This window comes from Aotus nancymaae, unplaced genomic scaffold (assembly GCF_030222135.1).
Source record: "Aotus nancymaae isolate 86718 unplaced genomic scaffold, 86718_ANA_hifiasm-v0.15.2.pri h1tg000067l, whole genome shotgun sequence".
In the NCBI taxonomy this organism is placed as follows: Eukaryota; Metazoa; Chordata; class Mammalia; order Primates; family Aotidae; genus Aotus; species Aotus nancymaae.
In genome coordinates this window covers 29,414,055-29,428,848 of record NW_026988482.1, presented here as the reverse complement: position 1 = coordinate 29,428,848, position 14,794 = coordinate 29,414,055, and the positions used below count along the sequence as shown (strand labels likewise).

The 14,794-nt window shown below is 45.9% G+C and overlaps 1 protein-coding gene across 5 annotated transcripts in view; it reads right to left on the bottom strand.

Annotated features, from left to right (window-relative positions):
* CACNA2D3 (calcium voltage-gated channel auxiliary subunit alpha2delta 3) overlaps positions 1–14,794 on the bottom strand; it is a 963,339-nt gene that overhangs the window by 205,271 nt on the left and 743,274 nt on the right. For all 5 annotated transcript variants that reach the window (XR_002478711.2, XM_021671646.1, XM_064367210.1 and 2 more), the window contains one exon: positions 4,121–4,204. Coding sequence is in view for 4 of the 5 variants with exons in the window: in XM_021671646.1 (XP_021527321.1) it covers positions 4,121–4,204 (84 nt within the window). In the remaining variant the exon portion in view is untranslated. The remainder of the gene's footprint in view (positions 1–4,120; positions 4,205–14,794) is intronic.

Sequence of the window (14,794 nt, the reverse complement as noted above, 5' to 3'; positions counted from 1 at the left end):
CAATTGGGAAAATGCAAACAGCCTGGCAGAGGAAAATTTCCAAACAAGTTTTGGTGTGCCCATATGTTAGCATATTATGTAGTCATTAAAAATTCCATGTGCAGCTGTTCAACTTAATACATAGTCAGAGAGAGGCAAATTAAAACATCAGTGGTAAGCCTTTATTTTTCCATATCAGATACCAAGCACCTGCAAGTGTGATAATGCAGTGGACATTAAAGCAGCTTGCACCACAGTGTAGTCAATAAAATGAAAGGTAAAACCTCCTCAAGCTGAAAATACTCATCTGGTGACAGTGATCAGCCTCTCTGGTCTCTGCGAACCACCTTCTCCCCTGGGCCCTGCATCGTCCAGCTCACATACGCTTCTCCAGAGCCCCTGGTGAATCTGTCTCTCTTGTGCAGTGCTGACGCTGAAGCTGCTGGGATAACCACTCAAAGCACCCACTTTCCTACCAACCTCGTTACCACTGGAAGCCATGTTTCTTGTTTCGTTGTTAGCCTGCTAATCTGACCACCCATGTTAGAGCTCATTAAGGAAGCTTTCCCCAGAGATTCACTGGCCACCTTAAGTTGTGTGCATGATTATGGAGTGATAGCTAATCCTCCTAACGGTGGCTCACTGTCCACTTTAGAACATTAGCCTCACCTTTTCTGGTGCACAGGCAGCCTGCATTTCTAAGCCCCTAATGGCATGCAACCATGGACAAGCTGGCAGATTAAAGGGGAAGGGAGATGCCATGGATAAACAGGTCTGTCGTTCCCAAGCAAGCATTCAACCAGCATATGAAAACAGACTTAGTTAGATTCAAAGTAGAATCTATGGGCAGTATTCACAATAATGCCATGCAGACAAACATCTGTTTAGCAGCTACTATGAGCAAGGCACTCCCCATCTTTTCTGCACCCCCAGAGGAGGATAACCCATATACTATAAGTCACTGAAATAGAGTCAACAAGGACTCCTGAACTCAAGGACTTAAGGGCTCTCTCCATGGGATATCCGAGACTCAAGAGCATGGCTCTGTGGGCCAGGCTGCCTGAGCTGGAATCCACACTGTATGTCCTTAGGCCATTACATCCATTCTCTCTCTCAGTTTCCTTACCTGTAAAATGGACATAACAAAAACACCCATTTCACAGGTTCACTGTGAGAAATAAATAACTTCACTGATGTATATCACTTGGAATGGTACTGGTGTATAAGGAGAGCTAATATATGGCAGTTATCACGTATATGAGGTTTTTACATTAATAGAAATAATCGCGTTCAATGTGGAAAGCTTGGGAATGACTGAAAGTTAATAGGAACAAAACAAAACAAATCATCCTCAATTCCTTCTGCCATCTCTGAGAATTTATAACCAAAGGATAAATGCTATTTTTAAGGTAATTTTCCCTTCCCAGAGGGGAGCTACACTGGTTAGGCGATGCATGTCTCAAAATCCCCTGCGGCACTCGGGTCCCCCAAATATCTGCCCTACTTACAGCACGGCTGACGTGACGCCTAACTCATCCTGCAGAGTGGGACAGATGTCCTGCACATACTCCTCTAAATAGTTTTAAATTTTTGTCTTTTAATTTTAGCCAGTCTATTTTATATGCATTTTAACAGTAGATGTGAACTTACATCATTTTGGGAAGTATGCAAGTTATAACTGTGGTTATTAAATTCAGGAGCCTACTTCCTACAGAAGTAGACCTCACCTTCCAAGAAATTCTCTGCATCCGGGCCGACTCAACTGCTTCTTCCTCAGTGGGCTGTGCTTACATGGTCTTGCCTAGATTTTGACCTAAACCCTGTCCTCTGCTACTCAGGTGCAAACCCCAAGGGCCAGTCCATGGACATGTGAGATTTTGCACAGACTTCACAATGATGCTTTCTGTAGATTCCAGAATTCTCCAATTAGTGACGTGCAAATCCCCAGGAGAGAAATGGTGGTCTGGGTTTTCCCGTCAAATATGTTGATAGAGAAGGAATTCACATTTCAAATGCACCATGCTCCCAAGACAACAAGATGAGAGAGCCAAACCGAAGAGATAACCAGAGACCAACCTGTGTGAAACAAAAGCATTGGACTTGCTTGAGAGGTGGGAACTCCGAAGTTGGATGAAGTTGGACAGACAGAACGCAGTTCTGGGAGTCACGTGGAGGTGAAGAACACGCACATGAGGCTGAGAATCTGATGTCTGCAGCTCCGACAAGAAAGGAAAGTAGGATGCGGAGATAAAAGGTGCTCCCAAACTGTGATGACTAAAGGAGATATTCGCTCACTGAAAATCAGCTGGGACACAGGTGATGACTGGAGTGAGCTGAGTCATACATGTCTTCAAGTAGGATGCAAAAAGGGACAAGGTTCAGTGAGGTCACGAACAAGCAAAAAAACAAAAATAAAGCAACAGATAAAGTGAAGAGGGAAGAAGAAGAACAATGGAAAGTCCCCTCCAAAGATTCATAGCAACTGTAAGTCCAAAGGTCAGGGTCCCCTGAAGATCGATGAGGGTGAAAAGAACACTAATAATGGCTACCACCTGTAGAATGCTCACTGTGTCCCCAGAATGGTACAAGCACTTTTCTGTTTTTTAATCTATTAACCCATTTAATCCTCACAACAGCTCTATCAGGTGGGGACAACTGCCATCATACTCATTTTATTTGGAAAAAATAAAACAAAGAACACAAAATAAAACTGAGGTCTAGAGAGGCATACCCACCCACTCAAGACAGACCTCTGGCAAGCAGTGAAGGTGGGATTTGAACCTGGCAGGAGTCTAACACCTGAGCAGCACTCCTCACACTGTGCTAAGCCAGGGTGGGCACATGAGGTGCAGGACAATCCTAAGAACTGCCCAGATCCTCATGACAGTGTTTAAGGAGCAAGAAGATAGCAAACTTGACTATATTATTGAGCTGACACTATGTCAGCCCATTGGCTTGTGGGGAAAAGTGTGTGGAGGAGGAGCTTTTGTCAAATGGCAGAGTTATTTTGTCTAAACTTGGGTTTAAGTAGACTTAGTGCAGATGAAGAAGAAAAGAGGTTAAATTTCTAAAACAGCTATGGCTCTCACATTTTATGGGCAAGGATGAAAATGAGAGATTTATGCTAGCTGAGCACGTGACAGGGTGCAGAGGGTGTGGAAAGGAAAAATGCTGGAGAGCACGTGATGCTGGGCCCACGTTCTGGAAGGCATGAGAACCCAGTCGGGGCTTTCAAATGGTTCTCCTCAGCATCCCTTTGAAGAGCAGGATGCAGTGAGAGATGGAAACAATGCTAACTCAACAGTGGAACTTCAGAAAGGACCCCAGACAAATCCGGGAGGGTAGGGCAGAGACACATGGCCTCGGCACAGAGACACCCTAAGAAAAAGTGAAGAGTAGGGACTCAGATGGAAACACCTGGGAAATTACGATTTAATTAAGGAGAGTCCACCTGGATTCAAACAAAGGCAGCCGTGTCTAACAAATCTGATTTATTGAGGAAGTAAAAAGAAGACTTGACCGGGTTAAGTCGTGGGCATAAGGAGAGCTTTTGATAGAGCACCATAGGCTGAATCTGTGTGGGGAAAAAGCACGGGGGGCGATGGCAGCAAGGTTGGAGCAGAATGAGAGGCTGGGAAGGTACAGGAAACGGGCAGCCAACCGAGCAGGAGGAAAGTGAGCCTGCAGAGCCCTGGGCTGCACTCTGAAAACACGAGCTGTGCCCATGAGGTCCTGACAGGTAAATTCTTGCTGCCCAGGAACGTGCAGGCACCCTGCCTTTGTACTGGGCAGAGCCTCCTGTTGCCCAGCCAGGTTTCACTGAAGATGTCAGGCGCCATCCACTGCACTGGGGAGGAGGCTGGAGTCATCAGCTGTAGAGGGGACCAGAGTCTGTCAGGGGATGGTTTTAGTAGACTGCACAAGCAGCTGGGGTGGCTGGCCTGTCTGCAACTGATCCGATGGACCGGCTGGAGAGTTATAAAACTACACAAATGGTACAAAGGCCCACTGTCTCCACGCCCCTCTGGTGGCCAGGTGTCCCTTCGGTGGGCCTCTTGGCCGACTCCTGGGATCGCCCCCAGGTACAGAAGTGGGTACAGTGCAGCTCCATCTCCACGAGGCCTGAAAGCAAATCACTTACCACATCATCGCGGTCTTCCCACTCCACCTCAGAGAGGTCAACGCTACTATAGTTAGGTTTCCTTCGCTTTTTTCCTTCTTCATACTAGTAAGGGGAAGAAGAAAAAGAAAAGCCCGTGAAGTCATCAGCCAGCGCAATCTTTATCCTCCCAAGTCCTGTTTCACGGACAGGGCTTGGGAGTGGATCGATGTGGGTGAGAAGCCCAGCAGGATGACCATCCCAGGGGCTTTAACGACAGGAAAGCTGAGGCAAGATGCCTGTAAACAATTGCTCCAAGCTGGGGGAGTAGAAAAGTTAACACTTCGCTTGATATGAGTTTACCTTGTAGACTCCTTCGTTCCAAAAACACCAGATACAAAGGAAAATGTGTCCCCTCCTTGAACGGGGGTAGGGTGTGTGCATATGTACATACACATAGATGGTATACATGTAAACAATGTAAATTCTATAAACGATAGCAGATTAGCAGCTGGAGCTGTCTTCCTATTGAATGGTATGTGTGTGTGTGTGTGTGTGTGTGTGCGCGCGCGCGCGCGCGCGTGCGTATTCCAAAGCTGCTAAAACTCAATTCACAACACAAGAAAGGGCTTCTTACTTAAAAATTTATCAAAAACCTAGCCATATCCCCCTATACTTTATAATTCTCCCTCCTCTACCTTCTGTCTCAAACCTACCCCAGATTGGCGAGGAAGGAAGAGCACGGATCTCCACAGCTGGGGCTGGGCTCAGCGTGCTGGTGGCATCTTGCAGACACACAGAACCATCTCTTTGTTGCCACACTGGCCACAGCAGTACTGAACTAAGCACGGCTCCTTTACCTGGTGTAGATGAGGGGCTTGGGAATCACAGCCAGATTTAATGGCTGTTAGGGCATTTCTCTGGAAAAGCTGATGAGCGCGTGAATAACCGGGGAAGTGCTTTTAGTTTTCTCCTAAATCACTGGTGTTAGTCGCCCTGTAAGCCTACCATTTTATCGGCCGGACGTTCTTGTGTCTGGACGTTCTTGTGTCTTGAGGCCTTTCATACTGGTTGTGGGGTGTTTATAATGTAGGAAAGTCTGCCCTCTGCTGCAGGCTAAGGATTAGCAACCCCTTTACACGTTCATCAGATGTGGTTAATGGCACAATGGAAAAATATATATGCACGTATACTGCTTACTTTTTCACTTTTCTGTCCAGATCGGTCATCTTGTGATTTAAATGGAAGGCTCTAAGTAAGATGCAAGGTCAGTCTTAAGTGTTTTAAGACCCCAAAACCATTGGTTGCCATTTTGGAAATGATCGGCTACTATGGTGACAGGTGCTGAGGCCACACTGGGCACAAAGGAGAAAACGGCAGCCTGTATGTTGAACTAGACAAGTGTAAACTGACCCCGGTGTGATGGGGGAAGGGCCAGAAGGGATTGATCTTGTACCATTGTTGTGCCAAACAGGACCAAGTGTCCAAGTAATGCACTTTTCTTCCCCATCAAGGGCATTTCAGGAACTCTGTGACCTCTCTGGAGAGTGCCCCTCCCCTCCCCATCACTACCTAGGATGGTGCCTGGCCTCCTATGGCCAGTGGGCTCTTACCACCCTGACTGATGGTGAACCCATCCCCTACTCTTAGGTTTTCAATTAACAGACATTCGCGGTCAGTTTTATGACATCAGATCCACTCCAGATGAAGGGGAAGGAAAGTGGTTCCCTCAGAAGCCACTGTAAACAATAGCAGATTAGCAGTTGGATCCTGTTATGGAAAGTTCCTGTGTGCATGGAGGCCCTGGCCCTTGTGAGATGCAGTCTTGGGCTGAGCAGAAAGAACAGGAACGAAGTCAATGGGAGTTGTCAGCAGCAGCGATGCCTTGCCCCTCAGTGCAGAGGAGTATGGGGGAGGGACTGTCCTGTCCCCCTGAGGACTTAGAGTCAGACAGCCGTTCTGGACCTCTGTTACCTAAGAACCATTATTGAGAGTTATTAGGCACCCCAGAAACTCACACAGCCCAGATCCTGAACTTGACAGGCAGAACTTCCGTAAGTTCTTGGGTAGCCTGGCTGGATCTAAACTGTCTATTCTTATTTATTCATTGATTCTGCTTCTTTATTCATTGATTCAATACACATTTATCGGACACCTACTAAGTGCAAGGCGCTAAAGATACGAAGTCAATTAAGCAGGGCTTCATTCTTTCCCCAGGACTTACTTGTAGTTTTTCCTTCTTAATTCTGCTTCTTTAAGGTCAATGTGTTGCTCATAACGCATTTGGGAAAACAGGTTCTAACATGTTAAATAAATTAAACAAGTTAAATAAGATTTCATAGCCAGTATGGTAGAGGACACCTCACCCACCAGCAGCCCCTATCTAAATTTTCATGTCTAAGCCTCATGTTATTTCAACCACTGTCAAAAAGCTTTTAAAAAAAGACTATAAGCTCCAGAGCAACAAATATTCCTTCATCCTTAAAAAAGTGTCCCTGTGTCTTTTTTCAGAGAGAAGATCACAGTGGCTCTGCCATGTCACACCGCTCACATCACACTGGGTGTGTGATCCTAAGCCAGGTACCCAGCTACTCCAAGCTTCCTTCCTCAGTTGCAAAATGGGTAAAAACAATAGTACCTCTATGGCAAAGAAAAGTTGGGAGTATTGAATGAGATACTGTACATAAAATGGCAAGCACATTCCCAGACACAGAAAAATCTTTTAATACTCAGCTAGCAATATTCCTGAGAGTCACACATTTTGTGGAACGACACAGGCTCACTTCATAGAATTGGCTAATATCTCATTTTCCTGAAATGAAGAAGACCATTCAATAACTTCACTGGTCACCATTCTGCAAACCATAGGCAGACGAGAGACGTTTGTTAAATACGATGGTGTCAGACAGCCACATTCATATGTCTCTACCTGGTGTGTAGCTTACAAGTTTGAACTGAAGTCTCTCCTGGCAGAAAAATTCACACTTGTGCTAAGGAGCCCAAGTCCTTGTAGATGGCATTTGGCAAAGGTGGAATCAGCAGAGAATTCTTGACTTCTGATCCTTCCCAAGTGTCTTTACTCATTTTTTATAATCTCTCAAGGAATGCAGGACATTGTACCAAAAGGTATTTGAGATACTTGGAAGGATTAGAGAGTGATGGAATGAAAGACTTGCCATCATACTGGCCCATGAGCCACCATATTTCAGCAAGACTCTGTAATCTAATTTCATGGCAAGATACAGATGGGGGTAGGGATACTTCCATTGGAACACTGTTTTAAGAATGAACGTCCTTCTACAATATCCGCTTGGCCAGGTATGTAAAATGGGTTTGAAACACCTTTCATTTGGGTCTTTATTAATGAATAAGCTCCTTTATAATATAAACAGTCATGCATCAGAGTGATTAATTTGAGTGAGAAAAGTAAAAGTCAGTGGGCTGTTGCATAGACACAACAGGCCAAGAGCTATGAGCCAACTCTAACATACGGAGCCCAAATCCACCTACCTCCTTTCCCCTACTAAGCAAGTACATTAAAAGGACAGAGAGTGGCACTCTATTAGGAAGGTTCCTACGCTTCAGTCTGCCACCACCCATTCCCCACTAATCACCTCAGCTTTCCTGTAGGGAACTCCTTGGGCACCACGCCCAGTAAGTATAATTCTAGTGAAGGTAAAACCATCCTTCATGGAGCCTTCTCAGTGAGGGAGGCCCACATCACTCTAGGAAGTCACTGGTTCACAGGTGGGTACATAACATTCCAATTCAAATGAAACTCAAGAGGTTCTATTTGGGATGCTTTCCTGGATTTATCCAGAAAAGAGGCATTGCTAAGGTGGCAGGATAGGAACCTGTAATAGCTCATGGCCATCTCTGCCACTACTTGTAGAGAGTCTTCCTGGGAATGAAGCCAATGCAGGGAAAGCCGAGAAAAGATAAGAAAAGGGTCCTGCAAATGTGGTGTGTGCACCTGGATCAGGCTGCGCCTGAAATCCTTGGATGTTTTCTATGTCTATACTTTCTCTCCACATTATCCCCCTTCCCTTTTAAAGGCCTTATTTTAATAATAATAAAAAAAGCTGGCTTAGATTTTAAGCATTGAGTAGTGAATAGAAATTCCAACTTGTATATATTTAGTGCCTTTTCTTTTTCTTTTCAAATGAACTGCTTTTTAAAGTACACGTTGTGTGAAGTATTCACCAACATTAGTGCTTTCATCATTATGGAGGAACATGTGATTTACAAAATGCCTCCCTACTCTCCAAGATGCACAACTGCGTTTGAGTACAGTTGATCTCTCCTTGCCTACTCCCCCAGCCCCTCACCCCTATGAGTGAAAGAAAAAGAACTAAATTCTCAAATGTCCAACTCCCACACCCAACCTCCCCTCTCCCATGCAGTTTTAAAAGGGGACAAATCCCAGGTCCCTTAGCTCCACGACTCCCTCTTCGTCTGCGTGAGGAGTTGGTTACCGCGGCCTAAGCATCGTGTATGGCATTTGTTAGCGTATCTGTAATCTGTAACTTCCTTTCAAAATGTGATTAACGAATTGCAAACAGTTTCCAAAGGTTTATAAACAGATACTTTGAGAGCCACAGGTAGGTTTGTAGTTTTTGGTGCCTGTTTTATGAAAAAAATCTGTGGGGGAGAATTTAATAAGGAAAGATATTCTGTGCTATGAAATACTTTGAGGTGGAGTTTCAAATAAAGGCCAGATGTGGGGAACACACAAACGAGTGCTTGGCCTAGCAGGACAAGAGGCCACTCATCGAGGAGCAAGCTGGAACCAGGACTTGCCTGCAGCACAGAGCCTTCCTGGCCGTATTTAATGGTCTGGATACCAGCACCCTTTTGTGTTACCTACAGACTGACTTTGGAGGCACAGTGGGCTGGGCCAACACGATGACCATGTTGATTTCAATAAAACAAAACACCTTGGCTCTTTCTGTGTTCTTCTGGGAAAGGCTACAGGAAATCAGCTACACATATCCATGCAGCCTCTGTGGAACAAATACCGTGTGTGCTAATAATCGATACATATATGTGCTACTCCATGCTGCCAACAGGAAGGAAGGAGATGGGGGTGGGAGATCCCCAAGCGGAGAGGAAGAAACTTTGTCCAAAACTAATGCCATCTGGACATGGGGTGTGGCTGAGGGCTGAGAGCCAGCGATTATCTGGGGCAGATGTTTCTCTCCTAGGCAGCCACAGTCCTCAGCTGATGAAGACCTTTGCCATTTCCTCCAAAGCCCTGTGTCTTCTCTTTTGCCCAAGGCTCAAGGGACCATTTCAGGAGGATGGATGTAAGTAGTCTTACTCCTCTGTATGCAAGAGATAAGGACCAATGGCCACACGGCACTTCATTCCTTCACTCACTCATCCATTCTTTCCCTCATTCACTCATTTGTTCACCTACACATCCCCAAATACCTAACACATCTCAGGCTCTGTGCCAGGCCTGGGCAAGCCTTGGGGAGCATGGAAGAATCACCCAGGGAGAATAAGCTGCCAGTCTCATGCTGTTGATCATAATTCATTACCAGTGAATCAGGCTTCATCAAGGGAACCCATTTAGGAGAGTGCTTAAAGCCAGGAACCTGGAGTCAGACTCTGGTTCTAATCAGTTCTACACACTGTGTGGTCTGGGGCTAGGGGTGCACCTTTCTATGCCTCATTTTCCTCATCCGTTAAGATGGAGGTACGGGCACTCAGCTTATAGGGCTGCACTGAGAAGCAAATCGGTATAAACATGGTTTAGCAAGGAGCCCAGCACATCGTATGTCTTAATAAATACGGCCTGAAGACATGCCCATTCAGCCAGTACTAGCAACTGCTGATACTGACTGATGAGATGCAGCAGTCCCTGCCCCATGCAGCTCACCCCCAGGGAGGAAGTTCCTTCACAGGTAAAGGGGTTCATAACAGTATCTTGTTTATAAATAGCCCTATTCCTTTAAGGAGGCTGTTGGACCTGACTTGGTGCTGATTCATCTCAAGGTCAAGGCAAAGGCCAGGGGGGTTGTGGCAGAGTGAGGGCCTTTTCCCCTTTGATTCCATGTTGCCAGCTGCACATCAAGGCCTCTGGCTGTGACAGACCCAGAGGAGGTGGCCCCGGGAAAAGGCAGCCCCAGTGGCCTCTGTCAGCCCCTGCTCCCTTGGGGATCAGTAGCGGGGTTGGGGTGGTGACAGACACGAAGTCACAATCTAAGCACTTTGAGCATTTGTTGTTTCCTTATTTCCCCCCAGCCCCTCATCCATGAAATAATAGCTCATTGTCGAAAATTCGGAAAATAATGAAAAGTACACGAAGTGAAAAGTATATTGCCCTTACTAACACCATATGGGGGTTGGCACCTGCCATTCTGTTCTCTTTCCCAAAGGGTAAAAGTACTTTGAATTAGTTACTGTTTTCACTTTTCAAAGCTCATTGTTTCTCTAACAAGAAATTTATAAAATGTAGCAACTAATCTGTGCTGCTTTCTAAGTGACTGCCTTTAGAAAAGAATAAAAAAGCGATTATTCCCCTGCTGGGCAGTTTCCCCCTCACTTCCCATCATTCGTCATGAGGGTGAATGTTTCTAGTGCCAGGCTCTGTGCTAAGAGTGGTATGTGTCTTGTTTCATTCTCACAACTCCAGGTGAGGGGTAACTGCTTCTGAGATGGGAAAATGCAGCACCCAGGAAGGGCGGTCATGTGGTGACATGGCTGACAGGCAGCGGCATCGCGGTGGAGCCGGCCCAGCCTCGTTTCTGAACCTGCTGTCTGGTTGTCACCAGCCCTTGGCACTGCCTCCCCTGAGGTGCTCTTCTCCTGGGTAATGCAGGTCCTTGGTTCAGATGGTAACTGCTGATGGGACTGGACACAGAAGACCCATTAATGGTCACGGAATCACATTGGAAGTCAAATGCCGTTAGCCGGTCATGTTTCTGTTACCAGCTGACTCATTTGGCCTACCCTGAAACTGAGCTTGGTGGCCAGAGAAAGGATAATCAGTGTCAGATTAAGAATACCTAAGCCGGGCTCAGTGACTCACCCCTGTAATTCCAGCATTTTGGGAGGCTGAGGCGGATCTAGAGTTCAAGACTAGCCTGGCCAACATGGCAAAACCCCATCTCCACCAAAAAATACAAAAATTAGCAGAGCACAATGGTATGTGCCTGCAGTCCAAGCTACTCAGGATCTTGAGGCAAAAAAATCGCTTGAACCCGGGAGGCAGAGGTTGCAGTGAGCTGAGATCACACCACTGCACTCCAGCTGGGGTGACAGAGTGACACTCTGTTTCAGAAAAAAAAAAAAAAAAAAAAAAAAAAAAAGAACGCCTACAATAAACTGAGTGGCTGCAGTGAGTTAAGTGATATGCTAATGCCCAACTTGCAATATCTTATTTAGTTTCACCAACATCCATCTCAGGGCCTCAGGGAATCCTTGTGGTACGGGAGGATATCATTTCAGCTCAGATTTCCACCAAAATGGTGCTGGCCTCTTGGTTGTGTGACTCCGCGATAGCCCAGACTTCTCTAGACAAGATGCCCAATGGGATGACATAGACATTATGCCAAGAGAAAAATGCCAATAAGCCTGTATTCGGAGTTGCAATCTTACGTGTCACGGAAAGATGAGAAGCCCAGATATACCGCAGGGAAAAAAGGGCCATGAGGGTGTGTCGAAAACGAGCAGGAAGGTGGGAAGGAGGCAACAGGGCATGTCAAGACAACAAGCCCTTTCCTTTCTCTAAAAGGTACTGTGCTCTTATTAATTAATGTTTTTAAGTGTCTCAAAGATGAAAAGTTGTATGTGCTCTCTTAGTATGATTACAAAATCCTTTTGATCGCTCTAAAACTAAAACAGCTTTGGTATTTTTTAAAAAAACAACAATTAACAGGCTGCTTTGAAAACCTAAATGACCTTTATCTTAATCAGTGTCCTCTGGGTAGCCATGAGTCACACAGAGCACTGTGTGTAGCCCCCACCACCGTCTTTGTAGGTTAAACAGCTCACCACACCGAGGCTGGAGTTAAGCTCCCATTCTCAAAAAGCCGGTTGGTCTTCTAATAGCAAGCTAGACATAAAAATCAAAATAGTGCTGAGTAGTTGAGCTGGGAGAAACCTTTCGTGCCAGCAATGGGACAGAGAACAGGGCACTCTGAAAGCAGGGCGGGAGAGTGGCAACTCCAGACCTCTGCTGTAGGTAAAGAAGTGACGCTGAGAAAAGAATGCTCCTCAGCAGAGAAGAAGGAACACACACAGACGGGCATGCAAAATAAAGATTCATGTGGGCACCCGGGGCATCTGCTCTGATGAGTTTTAGCACTTAAAAACCCTCTCTAAAGTCTCCTCAACAAAAGTTAGACACAAGACAGCCTTGGAATAAATTTCAAAGTTTCAGACAAAGCTGCACTGAGTTCCTGAGCATGGATGTATGCCTTATTCCAAAGCCACGTTCATAAAAGTTTTCAGATACTGCTGTGTCATTAGAAGATACTATCCAGGGTTAAAAATAAGACCTCTATAATTTGAAAGTGTGTCTGTGACATTTGGCAGGTAACTTTTTTTTTCTTTTGAGATGGAGTCTTGCTCTGTCGCCACGCTGGAGTGTGGTGGAGCAATCTCGGCTCACTGCAACCTCAGCCTCCCGGGTTCAAGCGATTCCCCTGCCTCAGCCTCCCGAGTAGCTGGGACTACAAGTGCGTGCCACCACTAGCCCGGGTAATTTTTTATTTATTTTTGTATTTTAGTAGAGACTGTTTCACCATGTTTGCCATGATTGGCAGGTAACTTTTTAAAAAATTTACAGAACTTTCTTTGGCATTATTCCTTTGAGTAGTTGACCATAGCAAAAGACTCTTGAGTATGTGGAACCATCAGACTGTTTTGAATATGAGGTACAATTAGGAACAACAAATCGATTTTAGTTTTGAAACTACAAAAACATTGACTTTCCTTATTCACTCAAGTCAAATCTCAAAGTCGTATCCATCAACACTACAAAATGTTGGCTTTCGAACGACACCGCAGCTAACCATCACGGAGGAGGGGCTCTCTCTCGTTGGTTTTCCTCCTGTGGTCAGTAGTTCGGGCCCATTGACTCATTTCCTGTCACCCCATTTCCAATGCTTCTCCCTAACTTAGACCCTGGGGAGTCGACTCTAGTCTCCCCATCTCAGAGATGGCTGAGGAACAGAGAGAGCCTTCAACTTCAGGTTTTTATGCTAAATGACAATCAGGGCAGGAAGCTGGCAATGAATTTGCAAGTGAAGTTAATAGAGGGATGCAGGCAAGAGGGAAAGAAATCCTTTCTTCCAAGGCAACTGCCATTACCTGATTTATGCCTGTAATAGCATCAACCAACAACCAACGTCAGAATCCTGAGCCTTCATCAGATGTGAGTGTGTGTATGTGTGTGTGTGTGTCTGTGTGTGTAATTTTATTTAGGGAGATGCTTATGAAGGAAGAAAGGACATGAAGGACTCCATCTTTGTGGCCACCTTTTTCATGAAAGAAATTTCCCAGATCCTTCCAGCTGAGTCTCTCTCCTTTCTCACCTGGGGTGGTCCCTGTTCTGTGCCTCTCTGGGGATACCATGCTTTGCAGCATAAACGTGCATGTAGCCACTTTGCACACATATGCTCTAAGCCCTAGCCGTGTTCTGACTACCAACTGAGCAGGTTCTCGTCCATCATCAGTCCATCCACTCTACTGGACAGGTGACCCAGGAAAATATTCAGTTTTGAGGGTTTTTTTTTTTTGGTGATTCTCAATTACAGTGACATGTCTTTTTAAAAATGTTTCTGGATGCATGCTGGTCTAAATAAACCCAAGAGAGTTCTGATGTGATTCATGACTCAGAATGGCCAAATGTCCCCTGCAAGGCTGAGTTCTCTGGGTCTTATATTTGCCTGTGACCATGGAAACACAGGCAAGAGCTGGAATGGGTGAGTATAATCAGAGAAAGTGGCAGTGAGCCAGGCAAAGCAAGCAGGGCCCGTCAAGCTACCATGTCCATTGCTTCTACCTTCTAAATGCCTCTTGGAATTGGATCACATGAATCTTGCCATCAGCTTAGTGTCAGCCACTGTGATAGCTCTGCCCTTGATATGAGCACGCATCCCCTGAGCAGTCTCCCTGCCTGTACTCTAACTCTTCCAATCCATTCTCCAGGGTCCAGCCAGAGGGATTCTTTCACAATCCAAATCAGATCATATCACCGCTTGGGCTGGAACCCTCATAGCTCCTCATGCCCTAGTTGATAGCGCCCAACAGCCCAGAATTTCACAAGTCCCTGTCACTTGGCCTCTGCTTGCTGTTCTGGCCTCTCTCTTGCTACACCCCGCCTCTCACTCTACTCCCCAGCTAGACTGAGCTGGCTGCTAAAAATGTTATCATCATTCTTGCCTTCAGGCCTCTGCACATGCCACCCCATGTGCTCTGAATTCACTTCAACTTAGAGTCGTGGTCAATTCCTACTCACCCCTCAGGACATCAGCTCCTCTTGGAAGTCTGTCCTGACCTGGCCAGGCTGGGTAGGGTCAAGTCCTTCTCATACTCTCCTCAGCCTCACATGGTGGCCCTATTACCACAGCCATCACGCCGTACTACAAATTATTAGCTTACTTGCCTGTGTCCCAAACTAGGTCCTAAGCACCATGTTCATCATTGGACCATATGCCTAGGACAGTGCCTGGCAAGGAATAGGTTCCCACGAATATGTGATGA